The sequence below is a fragment of the Podarcis tiliguerta genome, assembly GCF_965153285.1.
Source record: "Podarcis tiliguerta genome assembly, chromosome: 6".
Taxonomy (NCBI): Eukaryota; Metazoa; Chordata; class Lepidosauria; order Squamata; family Lacertidae; genus Podarcis; species Podarcis tiliguerta.
Genome location: NC_139539.1, coordinates 30,396,236 through 30,408,749, shown reverse-complemented (window position 1 = coordinate 30,408,749; position 12,514 = coordinate 30,396,236). Strand labels below are relative to the sequence as shown.

The 12,514-nt window shown below is 40.6% G+C and overlaps 1 protein-coding gene across 4 annotated transcripts in view; it reads left to right on the top strand.

Moving 5' to 3' along the window:
• Positions 1-10,320, top strand: part of RALGAPB (Ral GTPase activating protein non-catalytic subunit beta) — a 56,911-nt gene extending 46,591 nt beyond the window's left edge. For all 4 annotated transcript variants that reach the window (XM_083443962.1, XM_083443961.1, XM_083443960.1 and 1 more), the window contains 8 exons: positions 156-314; positions 760-925; positions 1,474-1,596; positions 1,867-2,003; positions 2,554-2,662; positions 3,324-3,402; positions 3,883-4,031; positions 4,878-10,320. In XM_083443962.1, the coding sequence (XP_083300088.1) occupies positions 156-314; positions 760-925; positions 1,474-1,596; positions 1,867-2,003; positions 2,554-2,662; positions 3,324-3,402; positions 3,883-4,031; positions 4,878-5,071 (1,116 nt within the window). In that variant the 3' untranslated portion in view covers positions 5,072-10,320. The remainder of the gene's footprint in view (positions 1-155; positions 315-759; positions 926-1,473; positions 1,597-1,866; positions 2,004-2,553; positions 2,663-3,323; positions 3,403-3,882; positions 4,032-4,877) is intronic.
• The last annotated feature ends 2,194 nt before the right edge of the window (positions 10,321-12,514 follow it).

The following is a 12,514-nucleotide window of genomic DNA, read 5'->3' as shown; positions in this document are numbered from 1 at the left end:
TGTACAAGACTACTAATGTGGGCTCTTCCTCTTGGATCTTCTTTAGCAAGCTGATTGCATATTAACAAATTTAAGTGACTGATAACAATTTATAGGTAACCACAAAAGGTGATTATGTAGAGGTATAAAATCTACGTTGCTTTTTGTTTGGTTAGGAACCTGCTAACAGCAGACTACCTCCTCACCTGATTGCACTTGATTCTACTATACCCGGGTTTTTTGATGACATTGGCTACCTGGATTTACTACCATGTCGTCCTTTTGATACAGTTTTCATTTTCTATATGAAGGCAGGTCAGAAAACAAGCCAAGAAGTAAGTGGCATGCTTCTAATTTAAACTCTATCAAAAAGTGTATTCAAAACATAAATATATCTTGAACTAGAGGAGTAGAAGAATGTGTCTTTCACATCTCTGGACGTGTATCATCGCTAAAAACCCTTAGAACTGGGTAGCACGATGCTGTGATGGCACACGGTGCATATGCAGTTTCTTTGCACTGCCTAGTCCAAGCTTTCCCCAACCTGGTACCTTCGAGATGTCTTGGACTACATTCCCATCACCATTGGTCAGGGACAATGGGAGTCCTAGAATTGTGGAATACATACTGCCCTGGGGTAGATAACCAGTTAACAATCTGCTCCAGTGTTGTTTACTCTGCTAACTAGATGGCTTGATAGTTCAGGCCAGCACTTCTAAACACCTTAAAAATGTGCATACATAGCCTTCTTAACTGCACTGCTGGCCTATTTTCTTCCAGATTTTGAAGAATGTAGAGTCTTCCAGAAATGTCCAGCCACACTTCCTAGAGTTCTTGCTCTCCCTTGGCTGGTCAGTTGATGTAGGGAAACACCCTGGATGGACGGGGCATGTCTCAACTAGCTGGTCCATTAACAGTTTCTGTGATGAGGAGGGATCTGAGCAAGGTGAGAGGTGTTTGTGGAGGTTTCTGTCTGCTTTAATACTTTGTGTCATCTTAGTGTTCTAGAGAGGGATAAAGGCAGAAGGTGCCTTCTTCCCCCTCTACCCCAAGACCTGGTAGATTGCATGCTCCTCCAGAAGACCACTGCAGATCTGCATTGGATTTGGAGAGGGGGTGACTGCATATTCACCGCTATCATCCCATTGTGATTTGGGAAGAAGGAGGTTTAGCACTGCCCCTTTGTCCTTAGGATGCTTCCTTATGCATAGTTTTAGAAGGGGTGGCCAGAGAGCTGTTCTTATACTGCTTTTCTTACATCACTGCTGAGATTACCATCCCCAGATATTCTGGTGCAGCAGCAAGTGGTATGCAGAGAAGTGCCTGCAAGGATCTCTCCATATTCATCTGTGGAACAGATTCATGAAAGGTTTGGGGTGGGTGTCCTAGAAAGTGGAATAAGTTGTAAAATTGGGGGGGGGGGAGATGATGAAGTGCATAACGAGACTGGGAGTCCTTCCCTTTAACCCCATCTTTTATTTGCTGTGTTCTCAGATGAAATAATTCCTTCAGAAGACATTGGGGCAAGTATCTTCAATGGGCAAAAGAAAGCACTATATTATGCAGATGCTCTTACAGAAATAGCTTTTGTGGTTCCCTCACCTGTGGAGTCCTTAAGTAAGTGTTCTCTGTGTGTATCTGTTGATTCCGTAGCTAATTCCAAAGAGATTTCCTCAGTTGTGTCACAAGTGTATCAAATATTTGCAATAGGAATGGGTGTGCATTGAAAATTCTTGAGTTGTATCCAATGGTGCACCAAGGAGTTCTCCTGGCGCAATGAGTGTTTCCTTTCCTTTGCTTTCCTCTCTTCCCCCTGTGTATTTGTTACATCTGAAGTATAATTGCCACTCGTGTGTTTGTGCCTAACTTCTCCCTTTTGGCTTTCAGCTGATTCCTTGGAAAGCAATGCTTCAGACCAGGAAAGTGACTCCAATATGGATCTTCTGCCTGGAATACTAAAGCAGCCTGCACTGACACTTGAGCTCTTCCCCAATCATACAGACAATCTCAGTTCTTCGCAGAGGGCAAGTTTATGCAGCATTGACCAATGAAGTGTACTTGATATGCAAGTGATAGTCTTAAAGTCAAATAGCCTCTTCCTGTATTAAATAATATGAACTGTTTCATGATACACTAAATAATACTTGCCAAAAAAAAGTTAATTCAGAAATAGAATAATTTAGTAGGAGCGAGCTTCCCATTTCATAGTAATTAAGGTCCTGTCTTCCCCTTGGGTTGTGTTGGGTTCTATCACAGTTGTGTTGGGATAACTATCACAGTTATCAGACGCTTAAAGTACAGTATTTTGTACCTGAGGAAATTTCCCCCAACAAGTGCCTCCATTGCCATGGTGCATCAGAAACAAATCAAAAGGAATCTAAAATCATTGGAGATGTTTAGGCCTCAGCCTGACAACAGTACAATGTTTATTGTCTTTTTAATGAAATGTTCACAATAGGTTGTATGCATTATAATTATTTTCCCCAAAACTTTTGAAAAGGACAGTCTGAATTTCCCACTTGTAGTTTTGATTATTTGGTGACTTTCTTCTTTTTTCTTTTGTATTTCCAACAGCTCAGTCCAACTTCCAGGTGCAAGAGGTTACCGCATGGTCGGGCTGTTCCACCAATGGGACCTGAAACCAAGGTGTATGTGGTCTGGGTTGAACGTTATGATGATATAGGTGGGTGAATCTTAGGCTTTTATTACGGAGTTTGCATGAACAGGCGGGAGCTGACATAAAAGCCTTAGGTTTCTACTCTCCCCCTTCCCTTCTTCGCCTCCTGGCTGGGGGAAGGACTCCACTAGTGTTTACGCTTGGTAACCCGAGCTCAGCATTCTGTGCCTGCCACAGATTGTGTTTTAAAACACCCCCTGTCAGTTTCTAAGCAAACCATCTTCATAACCCAGGCCCCCATGTCCAGTTCTTGTTTTATTAATTTGCTTGTTTCAGCCATTTGTGGGTAGTATAGAAAGTGTTTTACTAAAGATTATTGCAAGAAGCATTGGTTTTAAAAATATAAACTGGGGAAAACCCCCAACTTGTTTATTTAGAAGAAGCTGGTGCTGCATCTTCTTGCTCCTCTCGGGGGCAAACTGGTTCTGCAGCAATCCCTGTGGTGGCATTTGGAGGAGGGCTGGGTTGCTGTGGCAGCTGGATGGTGACAATTCCTCAAGCTCCTCCTTTCTCCACTCTGCTCAGGGCACGATGGTCCTTCAGACCATTTCTAGTTACATGTTTTTAAATACCAGGCACTTAACATGATTTGGTTTCTCATTTTGTACTATCTCTTACAACTTGAAAAGGGAATATTTAATCTATCGTGAATATGTTTATCTTGCAGAGAACTTCCCTCTCTCCGACTTGGTTTCAGAGACCAGCACTGGAGTAGAAACTACAACAAACAGCAGCACTTCATTGAGGTATGGCCTGAATTTATCCGCATTTCCACCTCTGCCATTTGCATAGAAGTTAATTCAGGTTAATGCATTGCTTCCTGCTATTTCTTTCACTCTTGGAAGTACTCTGCTCACATGCAAGCTGCGTGTTGAGTGTTCATGGATTTTAGTCCCAGCAGCCCTTAGAAAGATGTGTTGGCACTTGAGAAATGTTGCAGAAATTCATGAGTCCAAAGGGTGTGGTTACATGGTCCTTCCCCTTCTTTCAAGCACGTATTTTGGGCCCAGAAAACTGTCAGTCTGATGCCTTATATTCCTCCTATCACACAATATTTTTATGGCATTGCCCAGATTTTGTTCCTTCAAGTAACATTCAAGGTGTACCCAATTTCTACACTTTTGTGTATTTTTCAAGTTTTTATTTAATTTTGAAAAAATGTTGGCTGTCCCAGCTGTTTCCATTTTGAAATGTTTGCTTACATTGGTAACGTTTATGTGTTTAAGGTCTGCCACTCCTGAAAAAGAGGTTCCAGTGATTTTCATCCACCCCCTAAATACTGGATTATTCAGGGTTAAAGTGCAAGGAGCTACTGGGAAATTCAACATGGTCATCCCACTGGTGGATGGAATGATAGTAAGCAGGAGAGCATTAGGTAGGTGCTTTTAATTAACATTGGATGATTAAGCAACGCTGACACAAAACCCTACACATATTAAGTAAAATAGAAACATCGCCACCCAATCCCAACCCCCTTCTTCCCCCCACACCTCTTTCCTCCTTTTCTTCCTAATGTCTCAACAAATGAAACTGATTTGTAAAAATGTTACATGGTAAAAATATGAGAGAGAGAGACATTACACATACTTTTGTAAATCAAGAAAATCTTCAATAAAAATACATTAAAACAAAACAAAAACAAAACAGAGCTCCCCTTGGAGTAAGGGAGGAATAATGATAAAAAACATTGGATGATTAACGTAACTCTTCTCTTTGGGGCTATGAGTGCAATTTAATAATGCTATCCCTTGCCACATCACCAGACTATTTCTGATGTTGCAAATTGTTCTGCCTGGAAAGAAAAATGCCCCCATTTCTCCTTTTCCAATGAAGGAGATAACTTGGAGTGCTTGGCTGGGATTGTCAGCAACCATAGCCATGTCGAAAGGCATCGGTTTGTGGGTGGCTGAATGAATGACAAACGTTCAGATACTGTGTTCATATACCATCTTTGATCTTGTTGGGGAAGGTGTTTTCCAAGAAGGCAGGGAACTAGCCTTTTCATACTAAGGCAGAGTGGCACTTACGTTTCAAGACAGTCTCTTCAACCAGGTTTATTCCTAAGTAAAGTTGACAAGTATGAGAAGATTCCAAACCTCACAAGTGTCGCTGACTTGAGGATGCAGAGAACACTTTTTCCTTTTAGCCTCAGAAAGTCCTAAAAATAACTTTCCTGGGGGAAGAAGTAAGCAGCATTAACATGTTCTTTTTTCCATTTAAGGCTTCTTAGTGAGACAGACAGTAATAAATATTTGTCGAAGAAAACGGCTGGAAAGTGACTCGTACAATCCTCCACATGTCCGTCGAAAACAGAAAATAGCTGACATTGTCAATAAATACAGGAACAAACAGCTGGAGCCAGAGTTTTATACCTCTCTTTTCCAGGAGGCTGGGCTCAAAAACTGCAATCCTTAGACCAATATCCTCCCTGAACAATTAGATCAGAGCTTGGTGTCTACGGTAATGGGGGGGGGGGGACCCTTCCCCACCCTGCAAGTCCTGTATAAAGAAACCACAACCTGAGCATGACTTCTGCTTCTGCTGCAATGAAGAAATGAGGACACAATATAGGCACTTTCCCTGAAAACCAGCTTCACTCCATCAGCTGCTGCAGAGGGACAAACTTTCACCATCAGTCACTATTTAGTAATATGTGGTGGATGTGTAGCAGAGAGAGGGGGGTTAACTGCACTTCTCATAGCTTTCTCTGTTGACCTAAAATGCCAGATTCTGAACATAAAGAACTAGCACCTGAAGTTTGCCACTTGGCTTCATAGCAGGTTGGGTTCAGGTGCATTTTTTTCCAGACAGAGACCATGAAATTGCAATAAATTATTGTGCTATATCTTGTTTGGTTTGCTTTCCCACCTGCATGCAGGCCTATTTATTTATTTTTAGCCCCACTCGGAGGCTCCATTTCTGATTCTCCTCCTTTAGATCCAAGATGCATGTACCCATGGGTCCATTGCTCAAAGTTTCTTTACCTTTGTAGGTTGCAAGCACCCTCTACCTACTGCTGGCCAGTTCAGGATAAAAGCTCTGGGGTATTGGTAAAGGATGAGGAAGCAAAGAAGGTTGGCTCTTTGAGCTAAGGATGGTCCATTTAAGTCAGCTTTGAGACAAAGAAAAACCTGTATAGTGGTTCATCCCAATTGTATTTATGACCAGTACATAATTTCGCCTGTATCTTATGAATGCTAAAAATGTGATTTCTCATCTGACCAGTCCACCCTTATAGAAAGAAGTGAAATCCTTGTCCTGGAAAAGGTGCAATCAGAAAGTATGTCCATCTCTGCATGTAAGAACTAGTTACAACTACCCTATTGTGAAATCTGATTTCTGAATTGCAAATGTTCTTTACAGAAAGGGATAGATGCTTCTTTTCATGTCCCACAGTTCGTTCATTCATTTTACTGAAAGAGGTGGGTTTCTTTTTTTAAAAAAGGAATTATTCAAACCTTGGCACACCATAGCTGTCCAATGTCATTGGAAGTGAAGACCCATGCAAGTTAAATGTAAGGTCATTAAAAAGTGTACTAGAAATGATCTGATAATTGTTACAAGTGTTTGAAATTAAATGGTTTCATCCTTGCTTTGCACTGATATCGGTCTGGAACCATATATTACATGCATGGCTTCTGCCCAAAACAACCGGCAATGTTGTCCCCACCCTTAACATCTAGTAATACAAAGTCAAGCAGCTTCAAATTTCCCTGGTGTCCCTCCACTTCATTGGCTAATGTGTGTTGTATTACTGGATGTTACTGGAGAGGAAAGAAATAGCTACCCTGTGCAGATTTAAAGAATAAATTATTAGATCACTTGGTTTTTCTTGAGCTTGATACTTGGATGCAAGGCAGAGTATCATTTTCTTAATAAAACCTTCTTTGGAGCTGATAAAACCTTTTAAAAATCTACCTGCACATTTTATAAATGGAGGCTGTGTTTTCCAAAAGGGAATCCAGAAAATAATGCTTTGTTTAAGAACTTTCTGGATAGCTATTTAAAAGTCAAATTACATTTTCAAAAATAAGAGATACAAACCTAGTCCACATTTATTTGGAAACAAGTCCTATTGATTTGAATATATTTGATTCCTAGTAGGCATATAGTATGATATTTAAGCAAGCAAGAATTAAGTCCCTAAGTTCCCAACACAGTTTACGTTTGAGGTTTTTTGATGGTTCTCTTCTCTTTTTTTACCATCAGCCTTGCAGATTAGCACGCTTTGCTTTACTATTGGCTAATTTCAGGAAGTTGCTGGAACGCGTTCAAGGATAAAATGTGAAGAATAACTATTTAGAAGCAAACACTCCCAAGATCAAGATGATTCACTTCATAGCAGCCCCTTAGTATTTAAGATTCATCATTGGGGAGCCAGGATAATATCCTTACAAGTCTTAACCTCGTACTGAAACAAGGCTGAGAAATTCTAGAGCAAAATTAACTCTTGATTCTTCAGAAGCATATATAATATTAATAATAATGCAAGTGGCTTACAATTGACCATACAATTTTTGTTTTGCTTTAATTTGTTCATTTTTGCTTATGGAACACATGGCCAGTAGTCTTCTGAAGCAAGAGAACTACTCTCCCAGTGTTAGTGAGACACAAGTTGGAGGGCCTTTTCAATGTCTAAAATTAATATGGTCTGTTCAGTTTCTGTGCCCAGGTGGGACAATAGCATAGATTGTAAATGCCAGCCCTTTTGCTTTTGAATACAACATTGGAATTTCCTTTGAAAAACAGTTGACTACCACTTGTCTATTTATTTATTTATTAAATACCCAGTGTTCCCAGTATGCATAGCATGGAACTTTGAAAACTTTTAACTGATGTGTTAGCCATAAAAGACATAGACATGAAAGCTTTCGTTTAGTTAAAACCTTTACCTTTCTCAATGTTGCTATGCAATCTGATACTTGAGGGCAAGAAGCAAACTGTCCATTAATTGAACGTGCAAAAGTAAGTTATATTTTGACTCTTTGAGATCCTGAAGAAAAGCTCTTTTGAAACTGGCCTACAGCAGCAGTATTCCCTATATCTTTTGATGCAGTTGAATTATGACAAAGAAAGCAGAGTGGCAAGGTCTGGAGCAATTGGCGAAGGGCTTAGCAAAAAGAAACTTGGTCGCTTTTGATGGATTTCCAGTGATGCTATGTGTGTTAAAGCTAATCTTTGCGGCAGTACTTGCTTCATAACGGTTATAGCAAAAATATTTTATTACATAGCACTCCTCTGAGAGGTGTACTTTTTGTTCATAAAAGCTGCCAGGGTGGTCATTTAAAAACCCTAAAGAGCTTCCTGGTTTCTTAGGGAAGATTAAACAATGGAGCCTGCTGCTTACATTGAATTAGCATGCTAGTGTCTTGTCAGCTTGTGGTGTAGGTCTACATATGAAAAATAAGGGCGCATCATAAAATCACTCTCAAAGTCTGGCATGTTTAGCTGTCCTGCTTAATTGATGCACAAATTGGAACAGCAAATAGCACTGCTAGTGGGGATGCAGGTTGTTCTGATACTTGCATAGCAGTTACTTAGTACTGAACATTTGCCAGTATTAACCTAGTGCACGAACACTAAACTTAATTGAACCCTCTTAGATACTGTTCTGATCTAGATGATGATCTGTCACATTTAGTCCATGGATTAAATGGCACAACCAATGCATGCGTACCACAAGAGCCGTGCAATAAAAGGTTGAGCAGTTGGGCAACTGCATATAAAAATCAATGGTTTGAACCATGTATGTACTTTGGGTGAAGCCATTAGTTTCTTTTAACTAATGACCTGCCAAAACCATCCTTTTGAGTTACACAGACAGGACAGAAATGTATTAAATCTGCAACAGCTTTTGAACTGGGTTAGAGGCATGGCCCAGTTTGGTGTTCAAGAGTTTAAATAATTTGCTTTTAATTGCAGCCTCTCATGTTCAAAAACCTTCTGTTTAGTAAAAGAAATTTCAGTTTGTTAAACTCTGCTGTGAAAATAAGGGTCGTATGCTTGTAAATGTTCCCCTCCCCCAGGAACTCCTTTTTATTAAGCCAGTGTATTCTTGCCCCCAGGAATTTACTTTATAATTTGTTTGATGCAGCCTTAACTTAGCCTGTATTTTATTTTGTTTTTTTAAAAAACCCTGCTCTTGAGCAGACATGCTGCTCTGAATCCACATTTGTGTTATACTTACTTTTTCTTCCATTGTGTACTAAACAGCACACAAGTGGACTTGAAGTTGTGGCCTAAATCTGCATGCAGGAATTCTTTTGATTCTGTTAATAAAAATACTATGGAGGGAAATAACAGCAGTGATTTCTCCAAACAGCACTGAGCAATTAATGGAAATGTGTAAGGGCTCACTTTCGCTGTGTTATCCCAAATGTGTGTGATGTGGTCCTTTGGTACAGATGCTGGTTGTCTGTCTTTGTATGTGTGTAAATGAGAAGGCTTCCAAGTGCACTGATAGCTTCCTGTCCCCTGTGCAGAACGATTGACTGACCAATTAAATGCAATACAATGTTCTGTCTAGAGCTCTCTAAACATGACTGCCTTTGAAAAATTGGTTCTTTTTAGGTCAGGTTGAGGCATCAGGCTTGTAAAACTCAATATAACATTTAAATTTCCAACTTTTGTTTTGGATACCATTGCACAGGATAATCAAAAGAATCGAAGTTTGTAGACCAGGCTTGGTTCTTAACATTTAGGTTGCTTGTTTCCTATTACCGTTTCCTTTGGGTATCTTAACTACCATGTATTATTTGTTTTCACTCTGGTCTCTTGAAGAGATAAAATATTAGGGCTGCAGTATTTACCACATAAACACATACAAGGGTCGTACTCAAGTCCTCTTAATAAAGCACCATACACTTGGAAGTTAGTCATCTTCACAACAATTTCAAATCAAAAATGTCAGTTTTAGTACCTTTTTGATAGTTTCCATTTAAGAAATATAAAGCACCTTTAAGCTGGTCCTTCAAATATATTTTAAATGTAAAGAAAAAATCAAATGGGGAGGGAGCTGAGTGGAATCATGTCTGAAAGAGTAGCAATTTTGTATGGAGAGCAGCTGTAAAGCAGCTATAGAAAACGCAGCTTGCTTCTGGTCCTCAGTACCAGCCCTATTTTCTTCAGTGGGTCATAAGCTGTTAGGAGTGCCTTGAGGATTGGACTGCCCATTATCTGTAGCCGCTTCCCAGGAGGGAAGTATACAATTGTCATGCAGTGTTCATAATATTTAGCCCAGGTGGATTATAGAACTATAATTCAACATGAATAGTGAACAGAAGTACAACACGGCGATAGTTACACAATTGATAGAGTGCATCTTTGAAAGACAACTGGGTTTTTGCAGGAGTACTTGGAAGGAGATGGCTAGATACCATGTGCTTAATCATGTACAATTGTGTATAAAGTTCTGTATGTTGCCAAGACATGATCTTTTTGTTCTTATTGTATTTTCTGTAAATATTCCTACCACTAAGTTGTAAAGGCAGACTGTAAATACAAAGATGTGAAGCTATGTTCCTCTGTCTCTAGTATCTCTTGTTTAGGGAAGGCACAAAGGCTTGTTTGTATTTATGCCAACTCTTTGTCTAGAAGAAACACATCAGATCTTGAATGTAACACAATTAGTCAAATAAATTTTAAAGATTATTCTTATGTATGAAGCTGATGGTCTTCAGTGTGTGAGCTCCTTCTCCTGTTATCCTTCATATACAAATGAGAATGGGGAATTGCTTAGTGTCTACGGTGCTTCCAGGTTGGCACCAATGCTACTGTTGGCACCAATGGCAGTGGCATAGAAATTATGGAAGACAAAGATATTTCATTTGGGAATTTAAACTTCCTATCCCCTTTTTTTAATGTGATACAAGAACATAGGGAAGACTTCAATGCACTCTTCTGATCATCCTGTCGGCACAAGCAATTCTGCTTGCCACATGGGACAACCCCCACACTCCTCCGCCCTCCCCAATTGTTCTCGAGCTTTTCCTGACCTTCCAGAATGGATTTGGGTGAGGTGGGAGAGGCAGAGAAGGAGGAGAAGCCCTCTTGCACTCTCAGGAGCCCTTGTTCTGGCTTCTGGTAGCACATTGAGTTAGCTGAATCTAGGCCAACAGAGCCCTGCTGGCTGAAACCAAAAGCACATCTACTCTCGCGTCCTGTTCTCAGATCGGTCAACCAGATAACAATTTCTGTCCTGTCTGTGCTCATAATAATATCCTATTATATGGTAGAGTTACATTAGTAATCTCTTTTTAAAAAACCTAAAAAGGAAGGTGTGTGCTGTCCCCTTAATAGGCCTGAGGCAGAAAGCTAGGGATTATCTAAGAAGTGATTTCATAGCAAAGACAAGACACACAACAGGGACTTCCTCATTCATATAACATGTTACAACGTAGGAAATGGCCTTATGTAGAGACAAACCATTTGGTCTAGCTCAGGCATCCCCAACCTTCAGCCCTCCAGATGTTTTGGACTACAATTCCCATCATCCCTGACCACTGCCCCTCTTAGCTAGGGATCATGGGAGTTGTAGGCCAAAACATCTGGAGGGCCGCAGGTTGGGGATGCGTGTTCTAGCTCATAACTGTCTACAGTAGCAGCTCTCCAGAGTTTCAGAGAGGAGGCTTTGCTGGCCCTGCCTGGAGATGCCCAGGACAAGACCTGAGTCCTGAGTGCAAGGCATATGTGGTGCTGCCCACTGAGCTAAGGCAGTGATTCTCCATCCTGTGAAACCATCTGGACCAGCATCAATTTACACCATGAACATGTGGGTTTGTATGACTGATGTGCTATCCCTTGCAAAACGCTGCTGCTGGAGTTGCCCTAAATCACTATAAATCTGTGAATAATTAATCTGATCACAGCTCATGGATAATGCAGGTCTTTAAAATCTCTCAAAATAGAAATTGGGAGATGAGAAAAGTTTGTGGCAGTCCCACTTTGTTAAATTTATCACTAATAATGCAGGGATGGTTTACAAGCAAGCTTAAGTGTACAGACACCTTTTTATTTTTACGGTTTTCAAGCTAATTGCTCTCAGAAGTGCAAATCAATGTAGCTCACAGTCTATCACATAACAGAGCTGAATACAGCTTCTCATTTCTAAAAGCACAACTGCAATGTTCTCAGAAATCTCTAAATAAAGCCGCTTCGCCTTCCATCTAAGTAGCTCAGCCTTGGACCTATAGTTTGCTTGCATGACATGGAGGGCTCTTGCAAGTATTCATGGACCAAAGAAGCCACATCTATTATTTTTTCCTTGTAAAAGTATACACATTCAACTTCAGTGGGGCATTTCCCTCTCCTTCAATGCACCTCAAGGCTCCTATTTTCCAAGATCTGGATTTGACTTTGTATTCATACTGCGCTACCAAAATGCTCACCACTGTGGTTGGCTTTCCCGAAAAAGAACCACACACATAAGCAACAACAACTAATGGAACAGCCCCAACATGGGAGGTCATGCACAAGTCAGGAGGAACATGTGCAGAACATGTTACAGAGCCTGTTTGATTGTACAAAGCAACATCAAATTGTTAAAATGTCCTTGGCTGCTGTTGGCAGGTAGTATTGTACATTTGGTTTAGAGGTATACGAGATGAAGTCCCGCCATATGGCACTAAATGCTTGTGGTTTTTCCTTGCCTAGCATCAGCTGTATTCACCTTTAGATCACTCTTAAGGTCAACTTCACCCATTCCATACACTGGAAAAACTACAGGTAAGAGAGGGTTTAGACTCAGCCTCTTGATGTCAATGTCCATGTCTCATTCCCCCCTCCCCGGCCGGCTTCCACAGCCGCTGTTCCAGATTGTTGCTGCTTCAATGGATCTTCCCCTTTCCTTCCCTAGCCCCT